Consider the following 23,058-nt stretch of genomic DNA (forward strand, 5'->3'; position numbering starts at 1 on the left):
TCATCTCCAAGACCTATATCAGGGAGCTTATTACTGCCTGTGTTTTCTTCTAGGAGTTTTATGGTTTCAGGTCTTACATTTAAGTCTTTAAACCATTTGAGTTAATTTTGGGGTATGGTTTAAGATAAGGGTCCAGTTTCATGCTTTTGCATGTGGCTGACCAATTTTCCCAACACCATTTATTGAAGAGATTGTCCCCTTGCCATTGTATATTCTTGGTTCCTTTGTTATAAGTCATATATGCATGGGTTTATTTCTGGGCTCTATTCTGTTCCATTGATCTAGGTGTTTCTTTGTATGCCTGTATCATACTGTTTTATTTACTACAGTTTTGTAATGTAGTTTGAAATCAGGGGGTGTGATGCTTCCACCTTTGTTCTACTTTCTCGAGATTGCTTTGGCTATTTGGGGTCTTTTGTGGTTTTAGGATTGTTTGTTCTATGCAGTATTTATGATCAGTACCTTGGAGAAGAGAATTTACATAGAATTTCTATTACAAAAGCTTTAAAATCTAACCATTATGAAATGGATTGACTAGTTACTTAAAATCCAGAGGACTAAAATAAAATAGAATAAAATCCAGAGTACAAAAATATTGCAAGAAAAATAATTAGGAGATGATAAATAAAAAGATGATGGAGAAATATTCCATCTAGACCACTCTAGATATAAAATTTCTAATATATAGGTGGTTAGTTCTCTAACAGGAAGTAAAAAACCTGAAGAATAGTAGTTTATCAAATAGATGACAAATTGTATTTCATTTCTCCAGATCTGAACAGGGCAAAGCAGACGGTAGCATATTGGAAGAAAGGAAGTTAGAGGCTCTTATATGGTGGCTGAGTTTTCTATATTTTCTGACAGACTCCCTAATCAATATATTAGCATTTATTTATATTTTTTAGATATTTATTTTTGAATAGGTATTCATGCTCATGGTGAAGCATTCAAAAGTGGTTTGTAGTAAAATATAAGTAAGTTTGCCTTCCATTTCTGTCTCCAACTATTGGTGCTCCTCTCCAGAGGAACCACTCTTAACCATTTTCTTGTGTATTCTTTTAGACATCTTTCATGCATATTCAAGCACAAATGTGTAAATACATACACAATTTTTCCATAAATGGTATTATATATACATCTCATTTTAAAGGACATTGTACAATGTATCTTGGAGATTATTTCATATCAGAAAATGTATAGCTGCTTCATTCTTTTTGATACATGAATAATATTCTGTTGCATGGATATAATTACTTCTAAATATTTAGTTTTTTTCCACACTTTACTGTTTAAAACAATGACTCATTGAATATTCTTGTATGTATGCCATTTCACACATGGATATGGTTTTCCAAGATAAATCCCTAGAAGTAAAATTGCTTGGGTCAGAAAAGAAGGTGTATTTTGCATTTTCATAACTATACTAAATTGCTTTCCAAAGAAATTGTATGAGTTTATATGCTTACCAGCAGTGGAGTAGAGTACGTATTTTCTTACAATCTTGTCAATACATAGTAATGTCAACATTTTTGATCTTTGCTATTTTGATAGATAAAAAAATGGTATCTCATTATAGTTTTTTAAAAATTTTTATTTTAATTCCAATTAGTTAACATACAGTGTTATATTAGTTTCACGTGTACAGTGTAGTGATTCAACAATTCCATGAATCACCCTTTGCTCATCACAGACAAGTGCACTCCGTAATCCCCATCACTTATTTAACCCATCCCCTCTGCCACCTCCCCTCTGTTTGTTCTCTATAATTAGGAGTCTGTTTCTTGATTTGTCTCTCTGTTTATTCCCTTTGCTCATTTGTTTTTTTCTTAAATTCCACATATGAGTGAAATCATATGGTATTTGTCTTTCTGTGACTGGCTTCAGCATTATATTCTCTAGCTCCATTCATGTTGTTGCATGGTATCTCATTATAATTTTAATTTATATTTCTTTTGAGTGAGGTGCGTCTCTTTTTATTTTTTAAAAATCTGTTTAAATTTCCTTTTTTTTTGAGAAATATCAAATTCTTTGAGTTTTATTCTGTTGGTCTCTTATTTGTAGAGACTATATGTTAAGGAAGCTTTTTCTCCTTTTTTGTCTTAAAAATTTTTTAATGTAGATTTTAAACTGACTAAATTTATTAATATTTTATAACTCTTGAATTTTGGATCATACTTAGAAAGGCCTTTTGTAGTTTGAAATTATAAAAAAGAGTCTCCCATGCTCTCTTCTAGTGCTTTTATGGTATTATTTTTATGTTTGTCATTGACCCATCTGGAATTTATATTGGTGTAAGGTATAAAGTAAGTAATTTAATTTTTTTCAGGTTGATACCTAGTTGTTTTGATACCTGATATCTAATTATCATCTCCTCCTATGGTCCTATGGTGAAGGACTTTCCAGGCACAGAGAACATTATCCCACAGTGCCTGGCTCTTAGTAAAAACTGAATGATGAGAGGGTTGGTTATTGTGGTGGTGGTGGGTGGTGGTGGTGATGAAATAATTTTAGGGGGTAAAGGTTTGAGATGGGTTTGCTATAAAGATGGTAGATTTAAGTGTGCTTATATCTTGTGGGGACATAGCTAGTAGAGTGTAAAAATACAAGAGAGAAGGAATGAAGCTTTTGGAAAGAAAGAGGTGGACTCCAGAGTACAGATACAGAGGTTAACTTTAAGCAGAATGGAAAAAAGGAGGTGAAGATGATTAGTATAGTTCTAGAATACTGTGGATGTGAAGGTGAAAAGTTGACATACTTTTATTTATTTATTTTTTTGAAATAAGAATTAGGGGAACTTTAGGGGCACTTAAATATAGAGGTAGTTGTAAAGTACTTGAGGAGAACAAGAAGTAGATTTTGTATTTTTTACTTTCTCTTTCTTTCCTTTTTTTTTTACAGGTCACCCTTGCAATTATGGATATTTAAAAGGATCAGACAGTGTGGAGGGGGAGTTCCCCTCCTCACTCCCCCTTGGTGCTTGACTCCAGGAATAATTTATAAACTGTGGAAAGTTTTTTTTTTTTAATAGAGAACTTGCATTTGATATAAACTTTATAGAGCTATTTATAATTTTTTGATTTAAGTGCCAAAATAAATTGTACAAAGATATATAGTTTTATACTATTGCCATTGAGGATTTAAATTATAATCCTAAACAGGTCATTTATTCTCTATAAATCTTTCTGAATAGCACCTTTTGTCCTGGCTTTTTCATTTTTAAAAATTAGTCTTAACTGACTACTCCAAAGAACTAAACTAAGCAGTATAAAAACAATTAGGATGAATTCTTCCATCCCTGACTGCACATCAAAGTGTCGATCCCTGAAGCATGCTTTGGATGTCCTTTCTGTGGTAACAAAGGGGAATGAAAACCAGATTAAGGCCTTTCTCTCCAGTTATTGTTACAATGCTGCAACTATCAAAGATGCTTTTGGCAGAAATGCCCTCCACCTTGTTTCCTCCTGTGGAAAGAAAGGAGTGTTAGACTGGCTTATTGAGAAAGGAGTGGATCTACTGGTGAAAGACAAGGAATCAGGATGGACAGCTTTGCACAGAAGCATTTTTTATGGACATATTGATTGTGTTTGGTCTCTATTGAAGGTAAGTGTCATTTGTTTATTTAAAACTATTTGGTCTGGTATATGCTTTTCTTAGTCTTTTTCAGACACCCTATTTTCCAAGGATTTGAGTTTGTTCTTATTAGTTGTTTGATATCTTTTACTATTGTAACTGACTCATCTTTAGAATTCAAATCCATATATATTTTTATTTAGACTTGTTATGATGTAGAATTTTAAACATATACCAAAGTTTACAATACATAATGGACTGTTGGCTAATTATGTGTTATATATATCCCCACTGCCTTTGTTTATCTCACACTATTTTGAAGTAAATCCCACACATTTTATCATTTAATCCCTATAACCTTTTAGTATTCTTAAGAAAAATGGTTTACTTTTCTTTAACTTTTATTAGCTACTTTAAAAGGGCACTAGTTATTGAAATACAACATTTAAGGACTGTTTTTTGGATAGTATGCTTATTTCTTGTTTGGCTAGGATAAAGTGTTTATAGTTATAAAAATAGTAATTAGAACCAGTTAAATTTATTTGAAATTTCCCATCAAGTAGATTCAATCTAGGTTTGTTGTACTGTATAGTCAAATAATGAAGGGTTTTGAAGTACACCCCAATGTCATTTCACTAGTGAATGCACATTAAAAACTCAGAAGTCATGAATTTTAAATTGAATTTTTTTTTTTTTGTATAGCCATTTTATCGTGTTTGTAGAGGACACAGAGAAGAACAAAACACTTCCTGTCTTCAAGGAACTTATGGTCACATTAGGGAGCTTATCTTCAGTGTCTTCATCTATTTTTGAGTTTAAAAAAGTTTACTAATAGTACTGTTAATTCCTCTTACATCTAAAACATTTGATTTAGATGGTTTAATTCTTTACTGTAATCTATTTTATACAGAAAGCTAGGTTGGTAAAAGTTAAAGCATCTTATCAGCTCTACTCTTACCCTTTCCCACATCTAAAGCCTCAGCTTTTTTCCAGTTTCTGCTAGAAATTTGGATGACTGCCAGTCGTGTAAAGCTGGAGAGCATCCTTGGATTTTCTGTTGTCATAGGAGTTGACATTCAGGTGTCAGGATTTGGGGCTTCAGTTTGAAATAGGATCTGGTCTGAATTTTGAACCTTCCCTCCCTTTGGGGTTTCATTTCCCTTAAGAAATCCTCATTCTTTCCTCCTTGGATAAGAGAAGCCAGGAAATTTGTGCCTTCGGCCACCTTGCACTTGGCTTGACTGTCTTTTATTATCATCAGAGCCCTATTGATCAATGATAGATATCTAACAGTGGATGCATTGCACTGATAAAATTTTCCCACAGAAACCTTTTCCTATCCATTTAGTATTCATGTCTCAACATGGTATATCCTTTTTTCTTTTGACCTTTCAACATCATTTTATTGGAAGAGCTGCAGTGATTGGAGTGTGCATGTCAGTTCCACTTCTGGACAACTGTAGCATATAAGGTGTTATGACAACTATAGCCCTTAAGGTATTGTGGTTGGCAGAGAGAGACCATACACAAATACACATTTTATTTTATTTTTATTTTATTTTTTTAAGATTTTATTTATTTATTTGACAGAGAGAGAGACAGTGAGAGAGGGAACACAAGCAGGGGGAGTGGGAGAGGGAGAAGCAGGCTTCCCATGGGGCAGGGAGTCTGATGCGGGGCTCGATCCCAGGACCCTGGGATCATGACCCGAGCCGAAGGCAGACGCTTAATGACAGCCACCCAGGTGCCCCACAAATACACATTTTAAATAAATTGCATTTGATAACAACTTTATAACTATAAGACTTTTTAATTGCCAAAACAAATTGTACAATAAATATACACCCGCACTGTCAGTTCCTGATTGCCAAAGATAAAAAAACAAAAACAAATAAACAAAACCTCAGCAGAAACTACTTGTCTACCAAAAGTGGGAGGAGAGACAGCCTATCTTATGCATATCTTCTTTGGCTCGTTGGTTCCATGAGAAGATGAGTGGCTGGCAAAGACTGTGCTTGTAGGGTCCTGCTGTTTCTGTTACTGCTATACCATTGTTTTTTCATACTGGTGGTTTACTTACTATTCTGGTAAAACTTGCTTTAATTCTTCATTTGTAAATAGAACTAACTTAATCATAAGATTGTATGGATTAAATGCTATACTATTTGTAAAGTATTTGGAACAAATTTTTTGAGTGCCTGATGTGTGCGAAGCACTAACCTAGGTCCTAGGGATATGTAATGAACATGACAGACAGAATCCTTTTTTTTGTTTGAGTTTTTATTTTAGTAGAAGGAGATAGACTGAAACCAAATAATTAAATAAACAAATAGGAGAATAAATGTTGGTGTATTAGAGTTCATATTTCATAGAAACAGAAGCTAACTAAGGTTCCCTAAGCAAAAGCTGTTTTATTAGAGGGATATCAGATACCTCACAGAATAGAACGAGTGATGAATAAGAGTAATATAGTTAATTGTCAAATCATAAACAAGATAAATCTCCTCAAACTAAAATAGAAGAGTTATAAACTAAGTAGAACTGATCTGAAGTATCTCCCACCTCCCTGCCCCAGGATAATTAGATAGCCGGACCAGTTTATTAAAACTATTCCTAGTTTATGATGTTAAAACCATGTCATTTGAATATAAGAAAATGCTTATTTTTTTGTTTTCTCTAGTTATGAGGGCATCTAGCTGATGTATCCAACAGTATTATCAAAGCTTTGAAGAATAGGCTTGAAAGAAGGAGAGTAGAATACATCCCATCTTACCCCACTGGAAATTATAGTCTCAAGATAGTCCTTTTTTTTTTTTTTAATTTTTTTTATTATGTTAATCACCATACATTACATCATTAGTTTTTGATGTAGTGTTCCATGATTCATTGTTTGCGTATAACACCCAGTGCTCCATTCAGTATGTGCCCTCTTTAATACCCATCACTAGGCTAACCCATCCCCCCACCCCCTCCCCTCTAGAACCCCTCAGTTTGACGAACCACGAGAGACTATGGACTCTGAGAATCAAGATAGTCTTTTGATTCTGACTTTTTTGGCAGTATATGGGCAGCATTAGTGAGAGAGCCATATTAAACTCACTCAATTTAGCTCATAACCAGTTTGGAAAAATTAGTGTATCAGATACTTCTCTTGAACCACTTCATATAATTTTGGCCTCATCCTTTATTCTAGCTAGTTGTGTACAGGCTTCTAGCAGCTTTGTATAGGTCTAAATCTGCAGTTTGTTTCTAGCATCTACTGCTTACCTCTTATTTTATGTCCCAAAGCTTGGCATTCATGCATGACCAACCAAAAGTACAGGAGAGTTAAATCCCTTTTAGAGCAACTCTTTGCTAATGAAGAATGGGAACTGGGGCTAAAACTTTACCCCTTTTATTCCTCGACTGGAGTATTACTCTGTGATATATTGTATAAGGTTCCCAGAATTTCCTGGCAGGATCGTGCACAAGCCTTAGCAGTGGCCTGCTTGATAACACATCCTTGTATTGGTTTTTCCTCCTTTTATTTACTCTTCTGGTCCTCACTTTCTAGGATCTCTTCCCAAGGAAATTACCTGCATGCCAGTCTTTATCTTAACGCTTTGCTTTCAGGAAGATAGTCAAAGCAAACAAAAACAGTTCTCTGTATTTGCAGACAGACCTGTCCAGTAGTGTTACTAGTGGTTTGTAGTGGAATAGCTGTGTCTAAAGTGCATCTGCTCCTTGTTGTGGAGCATTCTCATGAAATGCTCAGGCTTGTAAGGCTATTTAACAAAGTAATGAATTTGTCTATTTTGGGGATATGTAAAGAGTTGATCTGTAAATAGGATAGACTACGCACTGGTCCTGCAACCTTTAGAGTTTAAGGTGAGTATATTAGAAAATGTCAGAGTCTACCATATCTAGGGAGCTCTAATGGCCAAACAAATGTAGTCTTATGCAGTTCGGGCTACTTAGGATGATGCAAATGTATGTGGTCTTAATAGGGTCCAGTTGGTAAAGTTTAGGAAAATTTATAATTTATAAAAAATAAAAAAATATAAAAAATTTATAAAACTGGCAAAATAAACTCTCTAGGGATCTAGGTTTCTGGGATCCCATTTGTCACCTTCATAGCTTGGAGCACTTTGTCCTGGAATCTACATTCATTTCTCTTAAAAGGTTAAACTGCTGGCTTCTCACATGGATTTATTATATCTAATTTTTTTAAAGTAGTAGGTAACATATGATTTTAAATTATCAAAATCTTAGATCACTTTTTTTTTTTTTTACTGGTTAGCTCATTTGAGTATTTTTTGCTCATTGACAGTTCTTGTGAAATCAAGTATTATAACCATCTGGAACATAATGAACTTAGAATTGGTTTTAGATTGTTAGGAATCCATTGTTACAAGGTAAGAGGAGATTCTTCTTTCCTAAGTAACCTAAAACAGAGGATTCCAACATGTCACAGAGTTTAATAACTTCATAGTTCTCTGCCTGTAACTACCCAAGTGAACTGTGTACAGACAGGCAGTGATGACTTGCACAGGTTAAAATAGAGGTAAGTCTAATTATTGAATGTCTTATTAAGCTATCAGCAAATACCAGAAGTTATTCTTTTTTAATGTAATTTTATTATGTTATGTTAATCACCGTACATTACATCATTAGTTTTTGATGTAGTGTTCCATGATTCATTGTTTGCATATAACACCCAGTGCTCCATGCAGAACATGCCCTCCTTAATACCCATCACCAGGCTAACCCATCCCCCCATGCCCCTCCCCTCTAGAACCCTCAGTTTGTTTCTTAGAGTCCATAGTCTCTCATGGTTCGTCTCCCCATTCTATTTCCCCCCTTCATTTTTCCCTTCCTACTCTTTTTTTTTTTTTAACATATAATGTATTTTTTGTTTCAGAGATACAGGTCTGTGTTTCATCAGTCTTACACAATTCACAGTGCTCACCATAGCACGTACCCTCCCCACTGTCTGTCATCCAGCTGCCCCATCTCTCCCACCCCCCCACCACTTCAGCATCCCTCAGTTTGTTTCCTGAGATTAAGAATTCCTCATATTAGTGAGATCATATGATACATGTCTTTGTCTGATTGACTTATTTCACTTAGTATAATACCCTCTAGTTCCATTCACTCGTAGCAAATGGCAAGATTTCACCTTTTTTTGATGGCTGCATAATATTCCATCATATATAGATATACCAACATCATCTTTTTCCAGTCATCTGTCGATGGACATCTTGCCTCTTTCCATAGTTTGGCTGTTGTGGACACTGCTGCTATAAACATTGGGGTGCATGTACCCCTTGGGATCACTACATTTGTATCTTTGGGGTAAATACCCAGTAGTGCAATTGTTGGGTCATAGGGTAGTTGTATTTTCAACTTTTTGAGGAACCTCTGTGCTGTTTTCCAGAGTGGCTGCACCAGCTTGCATTCCTACCAACAGTGTAGGTGGGTTCCCCTTTCTCCGCATCCCTGCCAACATCTGTCTTTTCCTGACTTGTTAATTTTAGCCATTCTGACTGGTGTGAGGTACCAAAAGTTACTCTTGAAAAGAAGAACATTTTATATTTAAAAACTGTAGTTAAGTAATAACAATATGAATTGAGCATTGCTCTCTGTCCCTCCTGCCCCCCTTCCATTATATTTTAAAAGATAGAAAAGTATGGTGATAGGGATAGGGTGTGCTAACTGCCTTAAATAAGTGGGACAGAAAATATTCTATTTCATGTTTGATTTTGAACTGTGAAGATAGAAAGATTAAATTCATCCTTAAAACACATACACATTCTCAGGTTTTTTAAGGATACTATTATTTATATATGATTTGTAAGAAGCCATAACTAAACAATGCTATAAAAATTTTAAATACAAAGATGAAAACTTATATCACACAAATAGAAATAAAGGACTAATTGTCTTTAATGTAAATACTGGATATAACAAAGTTCAAGGCAAGAAGAGATGGGGCCTACGTGATCACATTATATTTATAAACACTAAATTCTAATATAAGTACTGTTGTGCCATTACCTTGAAGTCTTTATAGCCCTTAACTGAACTAGACATGGAGCATGGCTTTTTAAATATGTAAAGTGTAGTGCATGCACAGGTGCAGACAGACCCAGAGCTAGGGCCTTCTAGGCAGTCAGACTTGCCTTACCGTAGAAAATTTTCACATCTAGTTCATTTTGATTTTAAATGTTACTTATTTTATTTCCTCAGGTTTTCTGGTTCTTATTTTAAGAATTAGATATTTGATTTTTCTTAATTCTCTTCTGTGTGTGGAAAAAAATGTGGGTGGGCATAGGAGGTAACTTAAATATTTTTTTCGTCTTTTTTTTTTTTTTTTTTTCTTAGCATGGTGTTAGTCTGTATATTCAAGACAAAGAAGGCTTGTCAGCTTTGGATCTTGTAATGAAGGATAGACCAACTCATGTAGTATTCAAAACTACTGGTAAGAAAATTCCATAAATATATTCCATTAAGGTACAGCTTAGAAAATTTTAATGAAACTTTGTTCTTATTAAAATACCTGAGAAAATTGATTTGTGTGTGGATATCTGCAAAGAACTTTTACCTTGGTGTATGTTACCTGATAATTTTGAGTTTTTATTCAGAACACTGGTTTATTTTGCATTTTCAATTTCAATCTATACTATGTAAGAGTAAAAACACACCCTAAGTGGTAAGACAGAATTGTAACTACTGTAAAGTAATTAATGTGCATCCAGAAAGTAACATCAGTACTTGAGGTAGAGGGGAAAAGGAAGTGATTCTTCTACCCTCACATCCTTCTGATTTTACTTATTTCTCTAATTTGTTTGCCTTTGAACTTGGAAAATGGAAATTGGTGGAAAAGGAGAAGAGTTTTAAATGGGGCCACTCTATAATTTGCATTTAAGTAGTGAGCAAGCTAAGTAAGGACACATTTTTCATTTTTATTTCTACTTTGGATACTTTATTGCAAGTTATAGTTATAAAATTCCATTCAGGGAATTTATATGCCTTCCAAAATAAAAATGAAGATTTAGATCATAAACTTAGCTATGATTAAGTTTTATCCCACTTTAAAATAGTTATTACCCTGATCACGAGTGTGATTTTTGCATCTATCAAGAGCAAAGTATTGAAGTTAATGTTTCTGTAGGAACAGTAACTAATATCACATTTGTTTCATCCAAAACCCTTATATGTATGTATATAATATAAATAATACTATATATATTATGTATCTATTAGTAACATTCTGTATTTAAATAACTATAATTACTGTTTTCATGGAAACTAAGTGGATACGGCAGGCAGTATTTTACTCATTTGGCAGTTAAACTAGCTGCTAACGAAACAAGAAACAAGTATTAGATTCTTAACATTGAGATAGCCCTGTGCTGATTTGGATTTTCTGGTTTCTGTTCCTAGAATTAGATAATATGTTAATAGTTCCATAATGTAAAAGATAATGTTGATATCATCTTTCTAAATATGCTGGTTAAATTAGTTCCTGTAAAGAGTCTGTTTGAGGTAAACTAATTAGTAGAGTATATATATAATTGAATTCAACTGATATTTGTTTTAAAATATAAAAGTATAAAAATTAATTTACATTTTAGATCCTACAGATGTCTACACTTGGGGAGATAATACAAATTTCACCCTGGGTCATGGAAGCCAGAATAGCAAACATCATCCAGAGTTGGTGGATCTGTTCTCCCGGAGTGGGGTTTATATCAAGCAGGTATTTTGAAGTACAGTCTGAGTACTTTCAGAGGTTAAAAAGACCTTTGGTGTTTGATAGTTTATCTTTTCATGTGGATTATGTTAACTTTGTTGAAGGGATAATAACACTTAGAATTCAATAGAACTTCACGAATTCTATTTTAGATTTTGTGTTAGCTTTAAGCATATTTACATTGTGTTAAATACCATAAAACTATGAGATGTTTGTGTAAGCAGTGTTAGAAATTAGAAGGCACTATAGAGATACTACTTTTAAAGGTAGAACTTGTATAGATTTTCTAGCATTTGTTTTCATTTTACAAAAATTAGAGTTCTTCATATTGTTTCTCAAGTGAATTTGTTGTTGAAACTCAGTGTTACTAGTTTTAGGTGAGCGAACCTGAGTTCTTAAATATAAGTAATTATAAAATTCTAGTTGATGTAATTGGAAAGTTTTGGTCTTTGATCTTAGTTCATTATGTTGGATGATGTCTTCCACTTCCATGGATTTTGCTACTGTTGACATACTCATCTTTTTCCATAATGCAGTGTGTGTGTGTGTGTGTGCGTGTGTGTGTGTGCGCGCGCGCGTGCACGCACATTCATCTGAGCTTAACTAGGTCCTCAGAGTCCTTAAAATGCTCTTCCACCCATAGCAGCCACTAACGATTGATCACAGTTGGGGCACTTACTTAGAAAAGATGCCTGTTTTCCTTCTCTGAGTTAATCCATGATCTAGTCACCTTTCATGAGCTGAACTTTTTCAGGAGCAAGGAGTTTTCAACAAAAGTGAAGGAATAAATGGTAGCATTAGTAAACCAGAGACTGATTATACCTTCCGGTCCTCAGATATATGTGCTATAGAGGAAATGAGCATTTTCATCCTTGGTTAGGATGAAATAGTACACTTACGGAGAAAGCTACACTTAAGGGAAGGAAGTGAGAATATTTTGTGAAGAGATTAAGTATATAAGGAATTTTATTTACCACAGAATGAGGATTGAAGCAAGCACTGTGGATAGGTTAGGAAGGAAAACAGTGTAAAAAACAGTCGGAAAAGAGAAGGCAAGTTTTATGGGAATATTTACTGAGCACCAGTTATATGGAGAGCCCCATTAGTCACTGAAATGGGCTCATACTATACTGCCATGCAGCAGAAATTATTAATCTCAGCATAATATATTCCAGAGAAGTAAGATGAAAAGGCATAATCACTTATCTCCTTAAAAAATTCAGAGGTTTTAAGGTTGTAACACTTAAACTCTGGTATTGGTTGTTGAATATAAGTCAAATTATAGAATGGCATTCTAATATTGGATATAAAATTGAACAAAATGTATTATTTCTGGCTTCAAAAAATGATTTTTCCTTTACAAATTCTAAGTTTGTATTACAAATATGAATACAATTTAGGGTTTATTTTTAGGTATTTGTGGTATAGTTAAATGAGATAATGACTTTTTATATTACTTATGATAAGTATATGTAGTCACAGAACTTACCAAGTAGTTAAAGGATATGTGTAAGTAGAGCTTGTAATTCAGCTTCTAATTTTGTTTCCCATAAGAACTTGTCTTTCTGGAAAATAATTCTAAGATTTCGTTATTTTGTAATCATTTTTTATATCCAAGTTAGAAATATTTATAGATGACATAAGAAATGTGAATGTACATTTTTTTAAAAGTAAGAAAAAAGGATTTTTAAATAGTATTAAGGTAAAATTAATATACTGAATATTAGATGCTTTGAAAAATAGCAACGTGGTGTAGAGGTTAAGTATGTACGTACATGCAAACAGGCATACTTCAGTTTATTGCACTTCCCTTTATTGGACTTCATAGACACTGTATTTTTTACAGATTGAAGGTTTATGTCAGTCCTGCATTGAGTAGGTCTTTCATTGCCATTTTTCCAGTAGGATTTCCTTACTTCGTAAGTCTGTAATTCTCTCAATATTTCAAACTTTTTCCTTAGTATTGTATAGCTGACCCTTGAAGAAAATGGGGTTTGGGGCACTTGACCCCTCCTCCATACAGTCAAAAATCCTTGCATAACTTCTGACTCTCCAAAAAATTAACTACTGTTGACTGGAAGTCTTACTGAGAACATGGTCAATTAGCACATACTTATGTGCATTATACACTGTATTCTTAGAATAAGTAAGCCAGAGAAAAGAAAATGTTATTAAGAAAGTCATAGAGAAAAGAAAATACATTTAAAGTACTATACTGTATTTACTGGAAAAAATCTGCATATAAGTGGATGCGCACTGAAGTTCAAACACCTGTTGTTCAGGAGTTAACGGTATTTCTTCTGGTGATCTGTGATCAGTGATCTTTGATATTATTATTGTAATTGTTTTGGGGTACCACAAACTACATCCATATAAGATGGTGAACTTAATTGATAAATGTGTGTGTTCTCACTGCTCCACTGGCCATTGTTCCCCTATCTCTCTACCTCTTCTTGGGCCTCCTTAATTCCCTGAGACACAAATTATTGAAATTGGACCTGTTAAGAACTCTGAAATGGCCTCTAAGTGTTTAAGTGAAAGGAAGAGTTAATGCCTTCTCATTTTAAATCAAAAGCTAAAAATGATTAAGCTTAGTGAGAAAGGCAGAGATAGGCCAAACACTAGGCCTTTGAACCAAAGAGTTAGCTAATTTGTGAATTCAAAGGAAAAGTTCTTGAAGGAAATGAAAGTGCTACTCCCAGTGAACACACAAATGGTAAGAAGGTGAAACAGCCTTATTACTGGTATAGAGAAAGTCTTAGTGGTCTGGATAGAAGAGCAAACCGGCCATAACATTCCCTTCAGCCAAAACGTAATCCAGAACAAGGCCCTAACTCTCTTCAGTTCCATGAAGGCTGAGAGAGGTGAGGAAGTTGCAGAAGAAAAGTTTGACGCTAGCAGAGGTTGGTTGGCTCATGAAGTTTAAGGGAAGAAGCTGTCTCTGGAACATCAACGTGAAGGTGAAGCAACAGGTGCTGATGGAGAAGCTGCAGCAAGTTATCCCAAAGATCTAGCTAAGATCATTAATGCAGGCGGCTACACTAAACAAGATTTTCAATGTAGACAAACAGCTTTCTATTGGGAGAAGTCAGTGAGTGGCTTCAAAGCTTCAGGGGGCAGGCTGACTGTCTTGTTAGGGCTTAATGCAGTTGGCAACTTGAAGCTGAAGCCAGTGTTCATTCACTTAACCATACTAAAAATCCTAGGGTTCTTAAGAATAATGCTAAATCTCCTCTGCCTGTGCTCTAAAACTGGAACAAAGCCTGGATGACAGCACATCTGTTTATTGCATGGTTTACTGAATATATGTTTTAAGCCCACTGTTGAGACCTAGTGCTCAGAAAAATAGATTCTTTCAACATGTTACTGCTCATTGATAATGCACCTGGTCACCCAAGAGCTTTGATGGACATGTACAGTGAGATTCATGTTGTTTTCATGCCTGCTAACACAACGTTTATTTTGTGGGCCATGGATCAAGGAGTCATTTTGACTTTCAAGTCTTATTATTTAACAAACACATTTCATATGGCTATAGTTGCCATAGGTAGTGATTCCTCTTATGGATCTGGGCAAAATAAATTGAAAATCTTCTGGAAGGGATTCACCATTCCAGATGCCATGAACATTCATGATTCATGGAAAGAGGTCAAAATAGCAACATTAACAGGAGTTTAGAAGAAGTCGATTCCAGAGGAGCAAGATGGCGGAGGAGTAGGAGACCTAAATTTCATCTGGTCCCAGGCATTCAGCTAGATAGGGATCAAACCATTCTAAACACCTATGAACTAAACAGGAGATTGAAGAAATGAATAGTGGCAACTCTCTGAACAGGAAAGTGACCACTTTCTGGAAGCAGGGACCCAACAAGTGGCAGATCAGGGGAGACTCCCCTTCCTGCCCTGGGAGGAGTGGCGTGGGAGTGCACTACAGGAATCTGCTGGGTTTGGAGACTCCGCACAGGGTCGTGTGCCAGAGATAGAAATGCTCGGTCACAGGCCGGGTGAGCACGGAGTGCAGCCGGAGACTGGGGAGACGTGAGTGATTGACTGCTTTTCTCTGCGGGCACACTGAGGAGTGGGGCCCCGAGTTCTTGGCTCCGCCGGGGCAGAGATTGGGAAGCCGCCATTTTCACTCTTGTCCTCCAAAGCTGTACGGAAAGTTTGCAGGGAACAAAAGCTGCCGAGAGCAGACCCAAGCAGATTACTTAGCCTGGCCCTGGCAAGGGCGAGGCAATTATGCCTTCGGCAAAGACATTTGAGAACCAGTGCAACAGGCCCCTCCCCCAGAAGATCAAGGGGAATAGCCAGCTAAGACCAAGTTTACCGATCAATGAGAACTGCAGAACTCCAGCACTAGGGGAATACTGCACATAGAATTCATGGCTTTTTCCCATGGCCTTCAGTCCTTCAAAGTTAAATTTTTTTTTTGAATTTTTCTTTTTCCCTTTTTCAACCATCTCATCAATGCCTTTTTTAAAAAATCTTTTTTATTTTCCATTTTTAGAGTCATATTCTATCCCTTCATAGTAGTTAACATTATTTTTGGGGTGTGTGTGTGTGTGTGTGTGTGTGTGTGTGTGTGTGTGTGTATATATATATTCTCTCTTTAAAATTTTGGGATACAGTTTCTTCTAACAGACCAAAATATACCCTAAATCTCTAGTGTGTGGCTTTGTTCTAGTCTCCTCCCTGATCACATTCTCTCCCTTTTTTTTTCCCTTAAATCCTCTTCTTTCTTTTTTCAACCAAATTCTTATCTATTCCTTTTATAAAATCTTTTATAATTTTCATCTTTAGAGTCATATTCCATCCCTTCATCGTATTAACCCTTATTTTTGTACATATATAAGTTTTTCTTTCTTGAATTTTGGGAGGCACTTTCTTCTAACAGACCAAAATATGCCCAAAATCTATTGTGTGGCACTGATCTATGCACCAGCCTGATCATATTTAATCATATTCTGTTTTTTTGTTTGTTTATCTTTTTCTTTTTCTTTCTTTTTTCCTTTTTTCTTTCTTTCCCTTTCCCCCCGGTTTCAGGTCTCTTCTGATTTGTTTAGTATATATTTTTCGGGGGCTGTTGTTACCCTGTTAGCATTTTGTTCTCTCATTCATCTATTCTCCTCTGGACAAAATGACAAGACGGGAAAAATGACCTCAAAAAAGTACCAACTACCAGGGACCTAATCAATACAGACATTAGTAAGATGTCGGAACTAGAGTTCAGAATGATGATTTTAAAGATACTAGCTGGGCTTGAAAAAAGCATGGAAGATATTAGAGAAACCCTTTCTGGATAAATAAAAGAACTAAAATCTAATCAAGTCGAAATAAAAAAGGCTATTAAGGATGTGCAATCAGAAAACAAAAACAAAAGGCATCCGATTGGCAAAGAAGTCAAACTCTCCCTGTTTGCAGATCATATGATAGTTTATGTGGAAAACCCAAAAGACTCCACCCCAAAACTGCTAGAACTCACACAGGAATTCACTAAAGTGGCAGGATATAAAATCAATGCACAGAAATCAGTGGCATTTCTATACAGCAACAACAAGACAGAAGAAAGAAATTAAGGAGTCAATCCCATTTACCGTTGCACCCAAAACCATAAGATACCTAGGAAGAAATCTAACCAAGGAGGCAAAGAATCTGTACTCAGAAAACTATAAAATATTCATGAAAGAAATTGAGGAATATACAAAGAAATGGAAAAACATTCCATGCTCATGGTTTGGAAGAACAAATATTGTGAAGATGTCAATGCTACCTAGAGCAATCTACACATTCAATGCAATCCCCATCAAAATACCATCCACTTTTTTCAAAGAAATGGAACAAATAATCCTAAAATTTGTATGGAACCAGAAGAGACTCCGAATAGCCGGAGGAATGTTGAGAAAGAAAAACAAAACTGGCGGCATCACAATTCCGGACTTCCAGCTCTATTACAAAGCTGTCATCATCAAGACAGTATGGTACTGGCACAAAAACAGACACATAGATCAATGGAACAGAATAGAGAGCCCAGAAATGGACCCTCAGCTCTATGGCCAACTAATCTTCGACAAAGCAGGAAAGAATGTCCAATGGAAAAAAGACAGTCTCTTCAGCAAATGGTGTTGGGAAAATTGGAGAGCCACATGCAGAAGAATGAAACTGGACCATTTCCTTACACCACACACAAAAATAGACTCCAAATGGTTGAAAGACCTAAATGTGAGACAGGAGTCCATCAACATCCTAAAGGAGAACACAGGCAGCAACCTCTTCGACCTCAGCCGCAGCAACTTCTTCCTAGAAACATCGCCAAAGGCCAGGGAAGCAAGGGCAAAAATGAACTGTTGGGACCTCATCAAGAAAGAAAGCTTTTGCATAGCAAAAGAAACAGTCAACAAAACCAAAAGAGAACTGACAGAATAGAAGATATTTGCAAATGACAGATAAAGGGCTAGTATCCAAAATCTATAAAGAACTTACCAAACTCAACACGGAAAGAATAATACAATCAAGAAATGGGCTGAAGATATGAACAGACATTTTTCCAAAGAGACATCCAAACGGCCAACAGACACATGAAATAGTGCTCAGCATCACTCAGTATCAGGGAAATCGAAATCAAAACCTCAATGAGATACCACCTCACACCAGTCAGAATGGCTAAAATTAACAAGTCAGGAAACCACAGATATTGGCAGGTATGCCGAGAAAGGGGAGCCCTCCTACGCTGTTGCTGGGAATGCAAGCTGGTGCAGCTATTCTGGAAAACAGTATGGAAGTTCCTCAAAAAGTTGAATATAGAGCTACCCTACGACCCAGCTATTGCACTACTGGGTATTTATCCCAAAGATAAAAATGTAGTGATCCGAAGGGGTACATGCACCCTGATGTTATAGCCGCAGTGTCCACAGTAGCCAAACTGTGGAAAGAGCCAAGATGTCCATTGACAGATGAATGGATAAATAGTGGTGGTATATACATAAAATGGAATATTATGCAGCCATCAAAAGGAATGAAATCTTGCCATTTGCAACGACGTGGATGGAACTGGAGGGTATGCTGAGCGAAATAAGTCAGAGAAAGACATGTATCATATGACCTCACTGATACGAGGAATTCTTAATCTCAGCAAACAAACTGAGGGTTGCCGGAGTGGTGGGGGGTGGGAGGGATGGGGTGGGTGGGTGATAGACATTGGGGATGGTATGTGCTGTGGTGAGTGCTGTGAATTGTGTGTTGAATCACAGACCTGTACCTCTGAAACAAATAATACATTATATGTTAAAAAAAAAAAGAATATAGCAGGAATGGAAAAATGAAGGGGGGGGGGACTTGGCGGGGGAGATGAACCACGAGAGACTATGGACTCTGAGAAACAAACTGAGGGTTCTAGAGGGGAGGAGCGTGGGGGGATGGATATTGAGGGCACATACTGCATGGAGCACTGGGTGTTATATGTAAACAATGAATCATGGAATACTACATCAAGAACTAATGATGTATGGTGATTAACATAACATAATAAAGTAAAAAAAATTTAAAAAGTTAATTCAACTTTCATGCATGATTTTGAGGGGTTCAAGACTTCCGTGGGGAAGGTGAGTGCAGATGTGGTGGAAATAGGGCAACTAGAATTAGAAGTGGAGCCTGAAGATGGGACTGAATTGCTACCATCTCATGATCAAATTTGATGTCTTGAGTTGCTTTTCATGGATGAGCAAAGAGAGTGGTGTCTTGAGATGGAATCTACTACTGGTGAAGATGCTGTGAAGACTGTTCAAATGACAACAGAGGATTTAGAATATTTTATAAACTTAGTTGATAAAGCAGTGGCAGGGTTTGAGAGGATTGACTTCAGTATTTGAAGAGGTTCTACTGTGGGTAAAATGCTATCAAATAGCATTGCATGCTATGGAGAAATCATTCATCAAAGGACGAGTCAGTTGATTTTGCAAACTTCACTGTTGACTTCTTTTAAGAAATTGCCATAGCCATCCTCACTTTCAGCAACCACCACCCTGATCAGTCAGCAGCCATCAACACTGAGGCAAGACCATTAACCAGCAAAAAGATAGTGACTTGCTGAAAGATCATATGATGGTTGGCACTTTCTAGCAATAAAATATTTTTAAAATTAAGATAGGTACTTCATTTTTTTAAAAAGACACAGTGCTATTGCATACTTAACAGACTACAGTATAATATAAACATAACTTTTATATGCTTTTGGAAACCAAAAACTTATTTGACTCACTTTACTGGGAAATTCCCCCTATTGTAGTGATCTAGAACCAAACCCACAATATCTCTGAGATATGCCTGTATTTAAAACTGCTGTTGATTTTCTGTTATTTCTTTTTGATGAAGTTCAGTCATTTAAGTACCCTTATCTTTTGGTTAAGAGTCTGTGAACATGTAATTCTGTGTGTCAAGAGGGCATGGAGGGTGTTGGAAAGATGGCAGGTAAAAAAGGAAATGGGCAAGAGAGTAAAACTTGAAAATAGAGAATTATTTAAAGCCATGTAATGATATTAAAGATATATTAGACAAAATCAGAGATATTAAAAGGACATATTATCTAGCCATCAATCCCTGTATAGGGGATGTTGTTTTTTAAAAATACACTGAAGCCATTTCCATTATTTTCTTTAATAACATACATCAGTATTTGTTAACATTTGTGCTTCATGTTGCACTGCCCAGTTCTTGTTTGGGATTCTATAAAGTTGGAAAGCAACTGGCTACTGCTTTTTGTAGTTGAACATTTGAGATTTTAATTTCCTTTGTTTAGTCTCTTTTGTGGGTAACATATTCCTAATTTCTTTTTTGTTCTTTTTCCCATTTGTCAGTGTTTGTAGACATGGTTTTAAAATAAAGCATATATATTTTTAATTTTTATTACAGAACATGTTCAAATTAGAACATATAATAAATCCCCACTTACCCATCATCCAGCTTAAATAGTTAGCAGTATTCTGTAGTTTATTTTTTTTATAAAATAAAGGATATTTTATTCAGAGAAATTTAATAATATTCTTTTGTTTTCTCTTAGGTGGTGCTTTGTAAATTTCATTCAGTGTTTCTGTCTCAGAAAGGGCAGGTTTATACCTGTGGTCATGGTCCCGGAGGACGTTTAGGTCATGGAGATGAACAGACATGCTTGGTAATTGAAATGTCATTACACATTTTAGGTAACTTCAGTAAAATTTCCATAACATGGAAAATTCAGTTATTAAAAAAACATTTTTAATCTACTGTAAGCAGAGAGTAATATAGCAGTTGATAGTAGAGTTAAATCAATTAGTTGGGTCACTTGGGTGGCTTAGTCAGCTAAGCCTCTGACTCTTGGTTTCAGCTCAGGTCCTGCTCTCCGGGTCAGGGAATAGAGCCGTGTTATGGGATCACTGCTCAGCAGGGGCAGTAGGCAAGGGGAAGCAGACTCCCTGTACACTCTTTTTCTCTCTCTCTGAAATAAATAAATAAATCTTTTTAAAAAAATCAGTTTCCTCGTATATCATGTTCAAATTAAAGGATTTAGATATGCCGAATTCTAAAGCATCAAAGGAAAATTATATTTTGCATTTGGCAAATACTGGGACAGGACAGCATATAAATAAGCCTTAAAATATCTCTATAGTTGAAATTTTAAAAGTCAGACTATTGTATTTTTTATTTTTTAAGATTTATTTATTTGATGGAGAGAGAGAACGCATGTGAGCACAAGCAACGGGAGTGGCAGAGGGAGAGGGAGAAGCAGACTCGCCATGCAGGGAGCTCAACATGGCTCGATCCCAGAACCCCAAGATTATGACCTGAGCTGAAGGCAGTCACTTAACTGAGTCACCCAGGTGCCCCATAAGTCAGACTAATTGCAAAACTTTGGTGTTTATTTTTTTTTAACTTCTCATCAGAGCATTTGTGGTCTAAAAGTTGAGCCAGGGGACGCCTGAGTGACTCAGTCAGTTAAGCCTTTGAATCTTGGTTTCAGCTCAGGTCGTGATCTCACGGATTGTGAGATTTAGCTCTGTGTAGGGCTCTGCACTCAGTGGGGAGTCTGCCTGAAGATTCTTTCCCTCTGCCCCTCCCCTTTCTTGCGTGTGTGTGCTCTCTCTAAATAAATAAATCTTAAAAAAAAATTTAAAAATTTGAGCCCATATTTTCATTTTATAATCACAAAATTGAGTCTTATGGTACTGAAACTTAGTGCTAATTGGAAGAAACCTAATAATTATTGCATTCAATAAAGTTGCCTCAGTAGGTTTTTTTTAAGGTAAATTTATTTTGATGGGATTCTGATATATTTATCTATTAAAGGGCTTTAAAAAGAGGGGACAGCTATGACAACACCCATTTTTCATGGGTTTATTATGTTCTAGGCATCAGTGATGCTTTTCAAGCAGTATCATTACCTTGACTTAAGCCTCATAGCAACCCTTTGAGATTATAGACATTATTATTTTCATTTTATGCAGTGCCAGACTGTTGTTTTTTATACTTACCAACTCATTTACTCTTCACACCTGTATTTTTATTTATTTTTTTCAATGCATCAGTGAATACTTTGGCTGAAGGAGCTCCCTTTATTTATACCAACCAAATTTGCACTTGGTGTATAAGGGCTCAAAAATCATTTGTTGGATTGAATTATTTTACTGAAATGTCGTACTGGGGTTTTGTATTTTACTCATAAACCAATGTCCATATCCTGTGAAACTCACCTATCCCTTGCTAAATTGTAGAGTTTACCTATGATAGATCAGCCATTTATTGGTCATGTCATTTTGGATATAGTATCACCAGATTCTATTTGTATTTTTGTATAAATGGTTAATATATTATAGGATGTGAGGGCGATCTGGCTGCAACATCTGTCACCCCATTGATTGCCAGGGTTGATTCAGCTGATCTGGCTGGCTAGGCAGGTGTCCCCTTCCTCCCTTACCTCTCCATGTGCATCTCTCCCGAAGCTGTGCGCTCGGTCGAAGAGGACGACCTTCCCTGATAGAGGAGGACCATTCTTGGGTCAGGGGTATACAAGTAGCTGCATTCCCCTGCGAGTACCTCCAAACAAGCTCTCAAGTCCATTTGTAGCAGAACGTAGGGTAGTCAAGCTTCCAAGACTCCAGACGCATCCAAATGAGGCGCTGCACGTGGTAGTCTGCCTTTCTTTAAGAAGAAAAAATATATTAAAGTTAATTTTATTTTGTAGATCCCTAGGCTTGTGGAAGGACTGAGTGGTCATAATTGTTCCCAAGTGGCAGCTGCTAAGGATCATACTGTTGTACTGACTGAAGATGGATGTGTTTATACATTTGGTCTGAATATTTTTCATCAATTAGGAATTATTCCTCCACCTTCCAGTTGTAATGTACCCAGACAGGTAAGCTTCCTTTTGAAAACAAGGTGACTATTTGCTATAAAACCTGTATGGACAAAAAGATGGAAGGTATTGATATGCAATTTATTTTACTTATATTTGATGGTATATACTTTATTTTTCACAGGAGACATTAAGCATAGTACAAATTAGCATTTGTTTGGAGTAAGAGAGAAGGCACTTGGGAAATTAGGCCCCAAGGTGCTTTAGTTTCAGCTTTTTAAGTATAAGCAGGGGGGATCCACATTTTTGGGGTTTGAAACAAATAATTTTGAGGCCCTCCTTAAGAAAAAATATGAAGTTTATAAATGCAAAATGGCCATGTAAGTGAGTTACCCAGAACACTAAGCTTACTGGCCTCATGGAAAATCATCCTC

The 23,058-nt window shown here is 35.9% G+C and overlaps 1 protein-coding gene across 5 annotated transcripts in view; it reads left to right on the plus strand.

The window, feature by feature from the left end:
• IBTK (inhibitor of Bruton tyrosine kinase) overlaps positions 1–23,058 on the plus strand; it is a 106,990-nt gene that overhangs the window by 8,253 nt on the left and 75,679 nt on the right. For 3 of the 5 annotated variants that reach the window (XM_027601603.2, XM_027601601.2, XM_027601602.2), the window contains exons 2-6: positions 2,899–3,600; positions 9,934–10,030; positions 11,187–11,311; positions 20,357–20,467; positions 22,514–22,684. In XM_027601603.2, coding sequence (XP_027457404.1) covers positions 3,280–3,600; positions 9,934–10,030; positions 11,187–11,311; positions 20,357–20,467; positions 22,514–22,684 — 825 coding nt within the window. In that variant the 5' untranslated portion in view covers positions 2,899–3,279. Of the gene's footprint in view, positions 1–2,898; positions 3,601–8,016; positions 8,114–9,933; positions 10,031–11,186; positions 11,312–20,356; positions 20,468–22,513; positions 22,685–23,058 lie in introns of those variants that run through there. The other 2 variants (XM_027601604.2, XM_027601605.2) reach the window with 2 other exon arrangements.

This window comes from Zalophus californianus, chromosome 7, assembly GCF_009762305.2.
Source record: "Zalophus californianus isolate mZalCal1 chromosome 7, mZalCal1.pri.v2, whole genome shotgun sequence".
Taxonomy (NCBI): Eukaryota; Metazoa; Chordata; class Mammalia; order Carnivora; family Otariidae; genus Zalophus; species Zalophus californianus.